General features: G+C 50.6%; 1 protein-coding gene across 2 annotated transcripts in view; it reads left to right on the top strand.

Annotated features, from left to right (window-relative positions):
- The window catches only part of PARVA (parvin alpha), an 85,040-nt gene that overhangs the window by 38,122 nt on the left and 30,218 nt on the right, over positions 1-16,700 (top strand). Inside the window, exon 1 of one of the 2 annotated variants that reach the window (XM_063946414.1) lies at positions 6,212-6,533. The exons of the other annotated variant lie outside the window; for it this stretch is intronic. Coding sequence (XP_063802484.1) covers positions 6,506-6,533 — 28 coding nt within the window. The 5' untranslated portion in view covers positions 6,212-6,505. Of the gene's footprint in view, positions 1-6,211; positions 6,534-16,700 lie in introns of those variants that run through there. 2 annotated transcript variants of the gene reach the window in all.

Raw genomic sequence — 16,700 nt, 5'->3', positions numbered from 1 at the left:
TACATTCACGTCCTCCGCTTCCCTGACATTCTTCAGTGTTCTAGGTCTTCCTATCCTGACCTTGTCTCTCTGTCCCTTATTTTACACCACATCCTTCACTTCCCTGATGTTCTCAGGTGTTCTAGGTCCTCTCCTGACCTGGTCTCTTAGCCCTCGTTTTACAATCACATCGTCCACTTCCCTGATGTCTCAGGTGTTTGGGTCCTCTCCTGACCTTGTATCTCTGCCATAGTTTTACATTCACGTTCTCTGCTTCCCTGACATTCTCCAGTGTTTTAGGTCCTCTCCTAACCTTGTCTCTCTGTCCCTCATTTTCCAGCCACGTACCCCGCTTCCCTGACATTCTCAGGTGTTCTGGGTCCTCTCCTGACCATGTCTTTCTGCCCTCATTTTACGTTCATGTAATCCACATCCCTGACATTCTCTGGTGTTCTAGGTCCTCTCCTGACCTTGTCTCTCAGCCCTCGTCCTACATTCACCTCCTCCGCTTCTGCCATTGGAAGATCACATTTCTTCCAGTGCGCTCTGTGTAATACCTCTGACGTTGTATTCCTAAAGGTCAGTGTTTCTCAGACTCTGCCCTCAGGGACCTTAGTGGTTCATGTTTTTCAGATCTAGGTGTACTTGTTACTAACTCTGACACAAGTGGTCTGGAAAACAAGTCCTGATAACTGGGCCTGAGAAACATTCCTCTCAGACACTTGGTTTTCTGCTCTCCTCCATTAAGCTGCCATTGGAAAGTTCTGGAACGGTTGCTTGGATGAGTGCCCTCGGCTGTGACCAGAAATTGTCAGTCATGATATTCTCCAATGATTCTGCCTACGTGGAAGGGGCATTATATGCCATTGTGTAGTTGTGATGCCATTTTGTTGGGGTCTTCTCAGCCTGTAACCCAGACCACATGTGATGTGTGTGGGGGGGGGGATACAGAACATTTCTCTTGAATTTCCGATGTGTAGAATAAACGCCGCTCTCACCAATAGCTGCTCCTGTACATGTAACGAGCTGGTATCCCGGGAGCGCGGCATCTGGCTCGTTTCAAAGGAGATCTAATATAATAACAGATGACGCTGATGGAGATTACAGCCAGTAATTGCATTTTCTCCTTTGTAGACCAAAACCTTTTAAGCATGTATTGTACGGTGTTGCTTTCTTATTAGGTTTATTTGTTTCTGGAGCCGGCGCTGGACAGAAGATTTAGTTCCCCTGATAGATGCGCCTGCCAGGGTTGTATTATCGCTCTCCTGTCCTGTCACTAATGCTACGTTTTCCTGCATTCTGTAGCTGTATCTCTTGTTGGAGACGGTGTCTCCTCCTGGGCAGCCGAGTCTACCTAAAGAGAGATGTGACATTTATATAACGAATATACATTATGTATACCTATATATGACTTGTTCAGGCCTCTGCAGCAGGCTGCCTCGATAGGAGTGAGAGGCTTTCCTGACTGAACAGGCAGTGAGGGACTGACAGATTTGCAGACTTGCTTTGCCGATTGGTCTAGTCATACATAGATTCCTGATGTCACAATTAGTCACCCGCAGCTTTTTGACTTGTATCAGACGCTTTCCTACAGATATGGGGGGAGCTTTATATATATACGTCCCTGAATTTCAGATGCAGCAATCCGTACAGGGTGCAGTCATGGTGGCCGCAAATGGAACATGGGGCACAGTGGGTATCGGCACTCTCCCTCCAAAATAAGGATAATAGGAGGTATGGCTTCAGGCCTGGGTAGTAGAGGTTACAGGCTCCAATGAATAACGATAGGAATTGCTGGCACCGTATTTTGGGTAGTATCACTGCATCTTGCGATGATACTTATATGTTGCCTGTATGTAGCATCACTTACCTGCCCAGGGTGAGGGCCAGCGGTGACCCCTGCGGTGTTGCAGACAGTATAATGGGTTACTGACATAATAACTCAGCCCAGGACAGACTGGAAGGTTTCGCTGAAGCCAGAAAGGCTTTGCTGAGTCCCCATTACTGGCAATGGGGACTGTACCGCCAATACCATCTATAGGTGACAGAAACGGCATTGAGATAATCTTAACCGCTGTAGTAAATAGAGGCCTTAGTGATAGACCCTTGTGGCGCCATATAAATAAAGGATAATAGTAATAGCGGTGCAGCGGGTAGCCGGATAAGACGGAAGAATGTATTTTACTTTCAGGATTGAACTGTTAACGGTTCGGTCTTGGGGTTTTATACTACGCTGAAGTGTGGTGGTATTTATACGGGTCTGGGACTCAGGGTGGCCAACAAAAAGGTCGACACACCTTAGGTCGACGCCAATTGGTCGACACACCTTAGGACGACATGGACAAAATGTCGACAGGAAAAAGGTCGACATGCGTTTTTTTCTGTTTTTTTGGTGTCGTTTTCTTCGTAGAGTGACCGGGAACCCCAATTAGTGTTCGCTCGGCACAGATTACCGTTCCAATCGTAGTCTACATGGATCGTTAAGTATGAAAAGGTTCAAAAAAAGAAAAAAATCGTGAAAAACGCATGTCGGCCTTGTTCCTGTCGACCTTTTTGTTGTCGACCTGGAGTCCGGATACCATTTATACAGCGTATTAGGTATGAACATGATTAGGGATTACATAGAGAATAGAGGTCTTATTGTACTCAGTCCCTACGGGCAGTGTAAGACTATGTACTAAGAAACAGGCACCACCGGGAGTTGTCTGTACATAAGGCAGGCTCCTATCATTGGAGGTCATTGGCAGCAGAGACTAGGGGGCGGGGCGGGAATCAGAATGCAGACGGATCCCAGTGAGCATCCTAATACTAACCCTAACTAGTCCTAACCCTGACCATCCCCTCCCGCAGCCTAACCCTAACCGTCCCCTCCCGCAGCCTAACCCTAACCCACTCCCGAAGCCTATCCCTAACCATCCCACTCCGCAGCCTAACCCTAACCTCCCCTCCCGCAGCCTAACCCTGACCATCCCCTCCCGCAGCCTAACCCTAACCGTCCCATCCCGCAGCCTAACCCTCTCCCGCAGCCTATCCCTAACCATCCCACTCCGCAGCCTAACCCTAACCTCCCCTCCCGCAGCGTAACCCTGACCGTCCCCTCCCGCAGCCTATCCCTAACCCTAACCGTCCCCTCCCGCAGCCTAACCCTAACCGTCCCCTCCCGCAGCCTAACCCTAACCATCCCCTCCCGCAGCCTATCCCTAACCGTCCCCTCCCGCAGCCTATCCCTAACCGTCCCCTCCCGCAGCCTGACCCTAACCGTTCCCTCCCGCAGCCTAACCCTAACCGTCCCCGCCCACAGCCTATCCCTAACCGTCCCCGCCCATAGCCTATCCCTAACCGTCCCCTCCCGCAGCCTAACCCTAACCGTCCCCTCCCGCAGCCTATCCCTAACCGTCCCCTCCCGCAGACTAATCCTATCCCTCCCACTCCGCAGGCTAACCCACCCCTCCCGCAGCCTAACCCTAACCGTCCCCTTCTGCAGCCTAACCCTAACCGCCTAATCCTATCCCTCCCACTCCGCAGCCTAACCCACCCCTCCCACAGCCTAACCCTATCCCTCCCACTCCGCAGCATAACCCTAACCGTCCCCTCACACAGCCTAACCCTAACCGTCCCCTCCTGCAGCCTAACCCTAACCGTCCCCTCCCGCAGCCTAACCCTGTCCCTCCCACTCCGCAGCCTAACCCTAACTGTCCCCTCCCGCAGCCTATCACTAACTGTTCACTCCCGCAGCCTGACCCTAACTGTCCCCTCCCACAGCTTATCCCTAACCGTACCCTCCCGCAGCCTATCCCTAACCCTAACCATCCCCTCCCGCAGCCTAACCCTAACCGTCCCCTCCCGCAGCCTATCCCTAACCCTAACCGTCCCCTCCCGCAGCCTAACCCTAACCATCCCCTCCCACAGCCTAACCCTAACCCACCCCTCCCGCAGCCTAACCCTAACCGTCCCCTCCCGCAGCCTATCCCTAACCGTCCCCTCCCGCAGACTAATCCTATCCCTCCCACTCCGCAGCCTAACCCACCCCTCCCACAGCCTAACCCTATCTCTCCCACTCCGCAGCCTAACCCTAACCGTCCCCTCCTGCAGCCTAACCCTAACCGTCCCCTCCCGCAGCCTAACCCTATCCCTCCCACTCCGCAGCCTATCCCTAACCGTCCCATCCCGCAGCCTATCCCTAACTGTCCCCTCCTAGATCCTAACCCTAACCGTCCCCTCCCGCAGCCTAACCCTATCCCTCCCACTCTGCAGCCTATCCCTAACCATCCCCTCCCGCAGCCTAACCCTAACCGCCTAATCCTATCCCTCCCACTCCGCAGCCTAACCCACCCCTCCCGCAGCCTAACCCTATCCCTCCCACTCCGCAGCCTAACCCTAACCGTCCCCTCCTGCAGCCTAACCCTTACCATTCCCTCCCGCATCCTAACCCTAACTGTCCCCTCCCACAGCTTATCCCTAACCGTACCCTACCGCAGCCTATCCCTAACCCTAACCATCCTCTCCCGCAGCCTAACCCTAACCGTCCCCTCCCGCAGCCTATCCCTAACCCTAACCATCCCTTCCCGCAGCCTAACCCTGACCGTCCCCTCCCGCAGCCTAACCCTGACCGTCCCCTCCCGCAGCCTAACCCTAACCTCCCCTCCCGCAGCCTATCCCTAACCGTCCCCTCCCGCAGACTAATCCTATCCCTCCCACTCTGCAGCCTAACCCTAACCGCCTAATCCTATCCCTCCCACTGCCTAACCCTAACCGTCTAATCCTATCCCTCCCACTCCGCAGCCTAACCCTAACCGTCCCCTCACGCAGCCTAACCGTCCCCTCCTGCAGCCTAACCCTAACCGTCCCCTCCCGCAGCCTAACCCTAACCGTCCCCTCTCGCAGCCTAATCCTAACCGTCCCCTCCTGCAGCCTAACCCTAACCATCCCCTCCCTCAGCCTAACCCTAACCCACCCCTCCTGCAGCCTAATCGTCCCCTCCCGCAGCCTAACCCTATCCCTCCCACTCCGCAGCCTAACCCTAACCGTCCCCTCCCGCATGCCTATCCCTAACCGTCCCCTCCCGCATGCCTAACCCTAACCGTCCCCTCTCGCAGCCTAATCCTAACCATCCCCTCCTGCAGCCTAACCCTAACCATCCCCTCCCGCAGCCTAACCCTAACCCTCCCACCCTGTAGCCTAACCCTAACCATCCCCTCCCAGAGCCTAACCCTAACCGTCCCCTCCCGCAGCCTAACCCTAACCGTCCCCACCCTGCAGCCTAACTCTAACCATCCCCTCCCAGAGCCTAACCCTAACCGTCCCCTCCCGCAGCCTAACCGTCCCCACCCTGCAGCCTAACCCTAACCCTCCCACCCTGCAGCCTAACCCTAACCATCCCCTCCCAGAGCCTAACCCTAACCGTCCCCACCCTGCAGCCTAACCCTAACCCTCCCACCCTGCAGCCTAACCGTAACCCTCCCCTCCCAGAGCCTAACCCTAACCCTCCCACCCTGCAGCCTAACCCTAACCATCCCCTCCCAGAGCCTAACCCTAACTTTCCCCTCGTGCAACCTAACCTTAACCCTTCCACCCCGCAGCCTAACCATCCCCTCCTGCAGTCTGACCCTAACCGTCCAGGTTAGGGCCTGTACAGAGAAAATGCGTATATATTTGCCCATATGCAGTGATTTGCACGTCATAAAGTGCGCCCGCATCTGCATGTGTAACGTAAACTCCTGTTTGCTTCAGTAAGTCAGCAGCAGCGAGTACCTGCACATTCCCTGCACTACTAGGTGTGAAATACAGGCCTCCGTACATCTTACTTCCAGATCTGGGTCACTCGCAGCTCCGTCACATCGCCCTCACTGAACATAGCTTATGTGAGGACGCCCCGTCGCGGCCGACCTGTCGCAATCTAATCATAGGTGTAGATGCGATCCAGATGCGTATAGCTCTGCATCACTTGCGCTTGCGTTCGCCCATTTTCATGCATTGCCTAGGAAAAATTCAGGCGATGTACATTCCGCAACAGGGCGTACGTTCATCTCTGCGCCAGCCCAGGGATTTTACCATGAAAGATACCTTTAGAAGGTGTGATTTTTCCCCATCGGCCACCGATGGTGCCCATTCACTTTTTGCTATGACAGCCTCTGTGTCCTTCCCTGCCCAGTTATCAGCCACGTGACATTGTGTCTGCGGAATATGAATATACAATCGCCTCTCACATTTGTCAGAAATCATTGATCTGTATTCCGGATGGATTTGCTCGCTTGCCCTCGGAGTGCCCGCTGCAGCCGCAGGGATAGAACAGTACACATTATCTCTGGGCCGTGTTACGTTGCTGTACAGATTGTCCGTCCGTCTCCTGTGGCTCCATATTAAATTATACAGGCAGCCTGTCGGTGCTTCCAGTGTCGCACACTATACTGGCAGAGGAGCTGCGGCTTGGTGTGTATCTCCCGGCCGGCCTTCACTGAAGATCTGTATAATCTCCGAGCAGATTGCTGTCCGTGGGCAAAGATGCCAGTCACTTGGACGATGTACAATGGGTTGTGGTGCTCTGTGTTCTAAAGGTAGGAGGCCTCTGAGTGCTTTGGTGTTCTGGCGGAGGGCAGGGGCTGTTATATCTTTGCGGAGGGCCCCCTATATCAGTACGGAGGGGCCCCTGTCCTATCTAATGCTTCTGTGGTTTGTACAGAGATTAGGGAGCGGCAGATGCCAGGTGATGGAAAATAGACCCATGAAGCACTGCACAATTACAGCTTTATACCTGTGCCGACTGCTCCTGACAGATGGAGAGTAATCATTCATTAGTGCAAGGTCTACATGTTGCCCCGACATTATCTAAGAATCAGCAGCCAGATGCATTAATGTGTAATACAGACCGATGAGGGCAGAGGCTCCTGTACCGGTGTTGTTATAGAGGCGCTGACTAGATAAATAATTCATGGTCACAGCGCAGATGAGAGTAAAGGACTTATCTACATTTATCCCCTGTAACATACACAGTCATCGGTTCTGCATCAGACGCACAGGCGGAGATGTCACGCTGGTCAGTACCGTACAGATCCCACCGTCACCTCTGCCTGGGTGCTGCTACAGCAGCTGCAGAGTGTAGTACAGGGCAGTGCTCAGACTGTAGAACGTATAACCCTGTGTGTTTACTGCCACTACTTATTCATAATCTGTTACTTCTGGCTAATGTCCAAATCCTGGCTAACGTCGGCTTTCTGTCACCTGTGTTACTTTGGAAAATATACAGTAAGGCTGGGAGCACATATCGTACGGTGGGGAGTAAGGCTGGGAGAGTAGGGAGCGCATGTCGTACAGTAGGGAGTAAGGCTGGGAGTGTAGGGAGCGCATGTCGTACGGTGGGGAGAAAGGCTGGGAGAGTAGGGAGCGCATGTCATACAGTAGGGAGTAAGGCTGGGAGAGTAGGGAGCGCATGTCATACAGTAGGGAGTAAGGCTGGGAGAGTAGGGAGCGCATGTCGTACAGTAGGGAGTAAGGCTGGGAGAGTAGGGAGCACATGTCGTACGGTGGGGAGAAAGGCTGGGAGAGTAGGGAGCGCATGTCGTACAGTAGGGAGTGAGGCTGGGAGTGTAGGGAGCACATGTCGTACGGTGGGGAGAAAGGCTGGGAGAGTAGGGAGCGCATGTCATACAGTAGGGAGTATGGCTGGGAGAGTAGGGAGCGCATGTCATACAGTAGGGAGTAAGGCTGGGAGAGTAGGGAGCGCATGTCATACAGTAGGGAGTAAGGCTGGGGGTGTAGGGCGCACATGTCGTACGGTGGGGAGAAAGGCTGGGAGAGTAGGGAGCGCATGTCATACAGTAGGGAGTAAGGCTGGGAGTGTAGGGAGCGCATGTCGTATGGTGGGGAGAAAGGCTGGGAGAGTAGGGAGCGCATGTCATACAGTAGGGAGTAAGGCTGGGAGAGTAGGGAGCGCATGTCATACAGTAGGGAGTAAGGCTGGGAGAGTAGGGAGCGCATGTCATACAGTAGGGAGTAAGGCTGGGAGAGTAGGGAGCGCATGTCATACAGTAGGGAGTAAGGCTGGGAGTGTAGGGAGCACATGTCGTACGGTGGGGAGAAAGGCTGGGAGAGTAGGGAGCGCATGTCATACAGTAGGGAGTAAGGCTGGGAGAGTAGGGAGCGCATGTCATACAGTAGGGAGTAAGGCTGGGAGAGTAGGGAGCGCATGTCATACAGTAGGGAGTAAGGCTGGGCGAGTAGGGAGCGCATGTCATAAAGTAGGGAGTAAGGCTGGGAGTGTAGGGAGCTCATGTGGTACAGTAGGGAGTACGGCTGGGAGTGTAGGGAGCACATGTCGTACGGTGGGGAGTAAGGCTGGGAGTGTAGGAAGCGCATGTCTTAAAGTAGGGAGTAAGGCTGGGAGTGTAGGGGGCGCATGTCGTACAGTAGGGAGTAAGGCTGGGAGAGTAGAGAGCGCATGTCGTACGGTGGGGAGTAAGGCTGGGAGAGTAGGGAGCGCATGTTGTACAGTAGGGAGTAAGGCTGGGAGAGTAGAGAGCGCATGTCGTACGGTGGGGAGTAAGGCTGGGAGAGTAGGGAGCGCATGTCATACGGTGGGGAGAAAGGCTGGGAGAGTAGGGAGCGCATGTCATACGGAGGGGAGTAAGGCTGGGAGTGTAGGGAGCACACGTACGGTGGGGAGTAAGGCTGGGAGAGTAGGGAGCACATGTCGTACGGATGGGGAGAAAGGCTGGGAGAGTAGGGAGCGCATGTCATACAGTAGGGAGTAAGGCTGGGAGTGTAGGGAGCACATGTCGTAAAGTAGGGAGTAAGGCTGGGAGTGTAGGGAGCGCATGTTGTACAGTAGAAAGTAAGGTTGGGAGTGTAGAGAGCGCATGTCGTACGGTGGGGAGTAAGGCTGGGAGAGTAGGGAGCGCATGTTGTACAGTAGGGAGCACATGTCGTACGGTGGGGAGAAAGGCTGGGAGAGTAGGGAGCGCATGTCATACAGTAGGGAGTAAGGCTGGGAGAGTAGGGAGCGCATGTCGTAAAGTAGGGAGTAAGGCTGGGAGTGTAGGGAGCGCATCTCGTACAGTAGGGAGTAAGGCTGGGAGTGTAGGGAGCACATGTCGTAAAGTTGGGAGTAAGGCTGGGAGTGTAGGGAGCGCATGTCGTACAGTAGGGAGTAAGGCTGGGAGTGTACGGAGCACATGTCGTAAAAGGATGGGATTAAGGTTGGGAGAGTAGGGAGCACATGCTGTATAGTAGGGAGTATGGCTGGGAGAGTAGGGAGCGCATCTCATACAGTAGGGAGTAAGGCTGGGAGAGTAGGGAGAAAGGCTGGGAGAGTAGGGATCGCATGTCATTCAGTAAAGAGGAAGTCTGGGAGTGTAGGGAGCACATGTCGTAAGGTAGGAAGTAAGGCTGGGTGCATAGGGATAGCATGTTGTACTGTAGGGAGTAAGGCTGGGAGTGTAGTATGGTAGGGAGTACGGATGGAAATCCACATTGAATTTGATTTGAAAACTGAATGCAAAATTGATTTTCAGTTAATTAGGAAAATTTTCAAAAAGTTAGAAACTCAAATGGAATTGATTTCATTCGATTTTGAAGATTCATAGTGATCCCCAAAATCCCTCTTAATATATGACTGGCGTCACCTGTGTTGAACTATTTAATTGATGAGAAAGGTGTTTGAACAGAGGTGATTGCAATCATAAATTAAGAGGGAAGTCCAGGTAGAGAGCATTTGTCCTTCCTGGAATGGGTCCTGTTGGGAGTTATAGATTGTGTATTTTACATTTAAACAAATGGTGTATATTAGATTAAAACTAATAGTTTAATAATGCCTGGGGTACTGTTTATAGCTCCACCTACATGAAAGACAACTATTTTATAAAGTGTCCCGTAGTGGAACAAAGATAGCGTAAACTTAAAATACACATAGAAAAATAAAATCTGTGATTTATCTTGTAAGAATGCGATAGCAGCAGCCTCTGTGCTACTTACACACTGGGACAGGACTCAGGAGGACTCTGTGTGTGTGTGTGTGTGTGTGTGTGTGTGTGTGTGTGTGTCTCTAGACTCAAATGTTCTCATTAGATAACAGGTTACACAGGACCCAGACACCCAAGCGGGAAGGAGGAGCAGATGGAGAGAGCATATCGTACAGTAGGGATCAAGGCTGGGAGTGTAGGGCAGGACCTAATTAAGACTTGGAGGGCCCCGCCCCGGGGTACTGAATACTATAAACACCCCTTCCCCCAGACCGCCCTGGTCTAGGGAAAGGGGGTGGAGGTTTATTGGACTGTGCATACCTCCCAACATGACCCATTCCCGGGGAAAAATTTACTAACGTTCTGGGGCAGATGTATTAACTTGGAGAAGGGATAAAGCAGTGATAAGTGCACAGTGATAACGCAAAAGCCAATCATTACGTCTTTGAAAAGTGACAGGAGCTGATTGGCTGGTGCAATATCACCTTCCACTTTTCACTGCTTTATCACTTCTTTATCCGTTCTCCAGGCTTAGTACATCTGCCTCACTGTTTCCATTCAATTTGGGTTGAACAGATTTACTAAATCGATCCTAAAGGCAGATTCCAATAGAAATTGAATTTCTGAAAAACATCGATGTTTTCCCATAGACGAACATGAAATCCCCTCATTTACTAATGTTCGATTTGAAATCGAATTGTAAATCAAACTCCAAATAGAATCTCAAGTCCGCAAATGTTTAGAATGACGTTAGACATTAGATTTTGGCTTCTAAACTCATTCTAATGGTCGGAAATTGATAGTGATGACTTTTAAGTACCCAAAAGCATGTAGGGCAGTGTGGGAGTAGCAATGATGGATGACCAAGGTTATGGTTTGTTGTGCACCTACCTGCATAATGCAAATCACCAGCTGACTGAGATAACCCTGGAGGATCAATCAGAGCAGCATCAGCAGCTTAATGAGTTGAACAGAGCACATATTTATACTTATAAACATCAAACGTATTCCATTATTGTGCAATAGATAGCACCAGAGCACAATATTGGGCAATTTGGCTGGAAAGTATATAGAGATTCATGAGTGAAGTAACTGGCTATCCTGATTCAGCCCATGCTGCCTACATCCTCAGCAATTCATCCCTGTCTGCAAAAAAACTTGTGGGACAAATGCCAGAGGGATAGTTGTTGTGTAAGATACCAGTATGTGCTAATAGAGCAAGTAAATAGTAAATGTTACTATATTGTTCTAATTTGTTCCCCTTCCACCAAAAAAGGTTATTTAGTCTATGGCTGTTGCTCTTGGCTTCTGACTCCACTGTCAAATCCACAAACTCCTGCTGAGCATAAGTATAAAGAGGCACATATAGCCCAATCGATGGCAGAATGCATCTTTGTTTTGTTTTTTTACGAAAGGCATATTATTATATAATTTTGCAAAGATGTTCGACATTGTGCTGTGCTGCCATCTATTGCAGAATCACGCAAAAAATAAACTACTCCCCCCAAAAACATTATGCAGTTAACAGGGTGCAGGCAGAGTTTTTTTGGCAAAAATGGACTATGTGTACACATAAGGTTGAAGGCAGGCAGGAAGGCAGATTAGGAGTAAACTTATTCCCAACTATATTATCTGTATTTTTTTTTTAAATTAAAAAACCACAACATTTTAATCATTAGTTACGTTTTCATGTATAAAACAGTGTAAAGAGAGCGCTTCCCCTTTAGTGTGTGTGTGTGTGTGTGTGTGTGTGTGTGTGTGTGTGTGTGTGTGTGTGTGTGTGTGTGTGTGTGATACGTTTGGACCAATAGGAAGCAATGAGGAAGTAGTGTTTGATTTTACATTCAATTTTGCTGGGGATTTCAATGGGGGTTTGAGGTTCGATTTTGGAAGGGATTTCATAAATTCAACTCAAAATCCCTTCCAAACATGAATCCACATCAAATTTGATTTGAAAATTGAATGCAAAATGGATTTTTTTGTTTATTAGGAAAAAAATGTAAAAAGTTAGAAAGGAATCGATTTCAATCAATTTTGAAGATTCATAAAGTGCTTCCCAAAATCCCTCTTAATATATGATTTGCGTCACCTGTGTTGAACTATTTAATTGATAGGTATTTCAACAGAGGTGGTTGCAATCATAAATTAAGAGGGAAGTCCCGGTAGAGAGCATTTGTCCTTCCTGGAATGGGTCCTGTTGGGAGGTATAGATTGTGTACATTAAATTTAAACTAATAGTGTATATTATATTAAAACAAATAGTTTAATAAGGCACGGGTACTGTTTATAGCTCCACCTACTTGAGAGACAACTATTTTATAAAGTGTCCCGTAGTGGAACAAAGATAACGTAAACCTTAAAATATGCACAGAAAAATAAAATCTTTAATTTATCTTGTAAGAATGCAATAGCAGCAGCCTCTGCGCTACTTACACACTGGGACAGGACTCAGGAGAACTCTGTGTGTGTGTATGTCTGTCTCTCTACACCCAAATTAGATAACAGTTTGCACAGGACCCATACAACCAGTCGGGGAGGAGGAGAAGCTGGGATCCCTGGGTCACGTACAGCTCTCTCCCCCTCCTATCTCTCCTCTAGTTGGGAAGGTCCATCGGTATCTTATGAAACCTGATACTCCTGTATCTCTGCCTGTACTGTATACTGTGCGGCTCACATTCTGGCTGCCTGGTTCTGCTGCTGAACAAGAGGAGAGCTATTTATGTCAGTGTGCTTCAGCTGGGGGGCCCCTGGCAGTGGGGGGCCCGGGGTATAGTACGTTCTGCGCCCCCCCTTAATCTGGCTATGGTGTAGAGAGCGCATGTGGTACGGTAGGGAGTAAGTCTGGGAGCATAGGGTGCGCATGTGGTACGGTAGGGAGTAAGTCTGGGAGGGTGTAGTATGGTTTGCTGGCGGCCGGGCTCCCAGCGACCAGCATACCGGAGCCGGGAGCCCGACCGCCGGCATACCGACAGCGTGGCGAGCGCAAATGAGCCCCTTGCGGGCTCACTGCGCTCGCCACGCTGCGGGCACACGCTATTTTATTCTCCCTCCATGGGGGTCGTAGACCCCCACGAGAAAGAATACCTGACGGTATGCCGGGTGTCGGGATTCCGGCGCCGGTGTACTGTGCGCCAGGATCCCGACATTCGGCATACTGAAGACCACCCGTCTGGGAGCATAGGGAGCGCATGTGGTACGGTAGGGAGTAAGTCTGGGAGCATAGGGAGCGCATGTGGTACGATATCGAGTAAGTCTGGGAGCATAGGGAGCGCATGTGGTACGGTAGGGCGTAAGACTGGGAGCATAGGGAGCGCATGTGGTACGGTAGGGCGTAAGACTGGGAGCATAGGGAGCGTATGTGGTACGGTAGGGAGTAAGGCTGGGAGCGTAGGAAGTGTATGTGGTACGGTAGGGAGTAAGGCTGGGAGCGTAGGAAGTGTATGTGGTACGGTAGGGAGTAAGTCTGGGAGCATAAGGAGCGCATGTGGTACGGTAGGGAGTAAGGCTGGGAGCATAAGGAGCGCATGTGGTACGGTAGGGAGTAAGGCTGGGAGCGTAGGAAGTGTATGTGGTACGGTAGGGAGTAAGGCTGGGAGCGTAGGAAGTGTATGTGGTACGGTAGGGAGTAAGGCTGGGAGCATAAGGAGCGCATGTGGTACGGTAGGGAGTAAGGCTGGGAGCGTAGGAAGTGTATGTGGTACGGTAGGGAGTAAGGCTGGGAGCGTAGGAAGTGTATGTGGTACGGTAGGGAGTAAGGCTGGGAGCATAAGGAGCGCATGTGGTACGGTAGGGAGTAAGGCTGGGAGCGTAGGAAGTGTATGTGGTACGGTAGGGAGTAAGGCTGGGAGCATAAGGAGTGGGAGCGTAGGGAGCGCATGTGGTACAGTAGGGAGCAAGGCTGGGAGCGTAGGAAGTGTATGTGGTACGGTAGGGAGTAAGGCTGGGAGCGTAGGAAGTGTATGTGGTACGGTAGGGAGTAAGGCTGGGAGCATAAGGAGCGCATGTGGTACGGTAGGGAGTAAGGCTGGGAGCGTAGGAAGTGTATGTAGTACGGTAGGGAGTAAGGCTGGGAGCGTAGGAAGTGTATGTGGTACGGTAGGGAGTAAGGCTGGGAGCATAGGAAGTGTATGTGGTACGGTAGGGAGTAAGGCTGGGAGCGTAGGAAGTGTATGTGGTACGGTAGGGAGTAAGGCTGGGAGCATAAGGAGCGCATGTGGTACGGTAGGGAGTAAGGCTGGGAGCGTAGGAAGTGTATGTAGTACGGTAGGGAGTAAGGCTGGGAGCGTAGGGAGTAAGGCTGGGAGCGTAGGAAGTGTATGTGGTACGGTAGGGAGTAAGGCTGTGAGCGTAGGAAGTGTATGTGGTACGGTAGGGAGTAAGGCTGGGAGCATAAGGAGCGCATGTGGTACGGTAGGGAGTAAGGCTGGGAGCGTAGGGAGTAAGGCTGGGAGCGTAGGAAGTGTATGTGGTACGGTAGGGAGTAAGGCTGGGAGCATAGGAAGTGTATGTGGTATGGTAGGGAGTAAGGCAGGGAGCGTAGGAAGTGTATGTGGTACGGTAGGGAGTAAGGCTGTGAGCGTAGGAAGTGTATGTGGTACGGTAGGGAGTAAGGCTGGGAGCATAAGGAGCGCATGTGGTACGGTAGGGAGTAAGGCTGGGAGCGTAGGAAGTGTATGTGGTATGGTAGGGAGTAAGGCTGGGAGCGTAGGAAGTGTATGTGGTACGGTAGGGAGTAAGGCTGGGAGCGTAGGGAGTGTATGTGGTACGGTAGGGAGTAAGGCTGGGAGCGTAGGAAGTGTATGTGGTACGGTAGGGAGTAAGGCTGGGAGCGTAGGAAGTGTATGTGGTACGGTAGGGAGTAAGGCTGGGAGCATAAGGAGTGGGAGCGTAGGGAGCGCATGTGGTACAGTAGGGAGCAAGGCTGGGAGCGTAGGAAGTGTATGTGGTACGGTAGGGAGTAAGGCTGGGAGCGTAGGAAGTGTATGTGGTACGGTAGGGAGTAAGGCTGGGAGCGTAGGAAGTGTGTGTGGTACGGTAGGGAGTAAGGCTGGGAGCATAAGGAGCGCATGTGGTACGGTAGGGAGTAAGGCTGGGAGCGTAGGGAGCGCATGTGGTACAGTAGGGAGCAAGGCAGGAACGCTGAAGCTTGTTCTCCTCGACACTGGAGACCTGCTGTACTATCGCAGTAATAGAAAAGTCTGTATTACATGTCATTTTGCTGTATATTGCCTGACATAATTATGAGGTTAATGCACATTTTGGTGACATTGGGACGTATGTATCAAAGCTTGGAAAGAGAGAAAGTACCAGCCAATCAGCTCCTGTCATTTTTCAAACACAGCCTGTAACATGACAGTTAAGGTGGGTACACACTGGAAGATATATCTGCTGATCATTTGATCTGCAGATATATCTATGGACGGATCGAGCAGAGTGTTGAGCATACACACTGCCCGATCCGTCGGGGACTGACGTCATGAACTGGGCGGGCGTGTACACATGCTCGCCCAGTTCAGCTGTCAGTCACCGCCGGCCGCCGCAGCATGTGTACGCGTACACATACACACACAGCGACGCGCCAATATATCGGTAGATATATTGGCCGTCGGCTGTGCTGTGGGGCCAAAGCGATACATCTGTGAACGACGGAGTTCACAGACGTATCGGCCGTACACACTGGCCGACGGACCCGCGATATATCGGCCAGTGTGTACGGGCCTTTAGAAGCTGATTGGTACTTTATCTCTCTCCAAGGCTTAGTACAAACAGTAAGATGCCTCTGCGGATGGGTGTATCCGGTGTATCCATCTGAACTACAGTGTGTGTATATATTTATGTGTACTGTATGTGTGTGTATACATTTGTGTGTATGTGTGTGTACTGTATGTATGGGTGTGTATACATTTGTGTGTGTGTTTGTATGGGTGTATATATTTGTGTGTGTGTACTGTATGTATGTGTGTGCATACATTTGTGTGTCTGTATGTATTATGTTATGAATTTTCATTGTACTATACAGTATATTACTATATAGATTGTGTGAGTGTGTATGTATGGGTGTATATATTTGTGTGTGTACTGTATGTATGTGTGTGTATATATTCATGTGTGTACTGTATGTATGTATGTATGTATGTATGTATGTATGTGTGTGCATACATTTGTGTGTCTGTATGTATTATGTTTTGAATTTTCATCGTACTATATAGATTGTAAGACCAGACTCAATGACGTTTGTATTACTGAGAAGTGATGTCCTGCAATCAGAGCTTTTCACACCCTGAGTGGCATTACATAACCCGCTGTACCCTCTGCAGAGCTGCCAGGCTGCTCTTATTATGCAGTGTTACTGGTACACAGTAAGTGTGTGGTTATATAAGGGGCCTCATGCATACGCACTGGGGGACATGAGAAGTAATGTACGGCTTAGTGACAGTCTATGATGTGGTTTCCCTGCGCTGTGCGTACATTTCAGTTACTAACGCAGTCTGCTTTATTGTAAATCATGTTCTCACAGGGAAATAATAAAATAATACGGGGAATGGAAAATCCTGAGAATATTGCGGCAAAGCGATAACTTAACCCTTACCAGACTAGTCTCACTGAGACATCAGAGTATTGCGCAGCTACCACTGACGTCCGGGCGATAAACGCCCGTCTCTCTGCGTTTATTTCCAGCGTTTTTTCGTTATATTGTTACAGGTCACTTTGCCTTCTGCGGGGCATTTATACAGTATTACTTCCCTCGCTGTCTCCTGAATGGCTGCA

This window comes from Pseudophryne corroboree, chromosome 11 (assembly GCF_028390025.1).
Source record: "Pseudophryne corroboree isolate aPseCor3 chromosome 11, aPseCor3.hap2, whole genome shotgun sequence".
Lineage (NCBI taxonomy): Eukaryota > Metazoa > Chordata > Amphibia > Anura > Myobatrachidae > Pseudophryne > Pseudophryne corroboree.
This window is presented reverse-complemented; position numbering and strand designations above follow the sequence as displayed.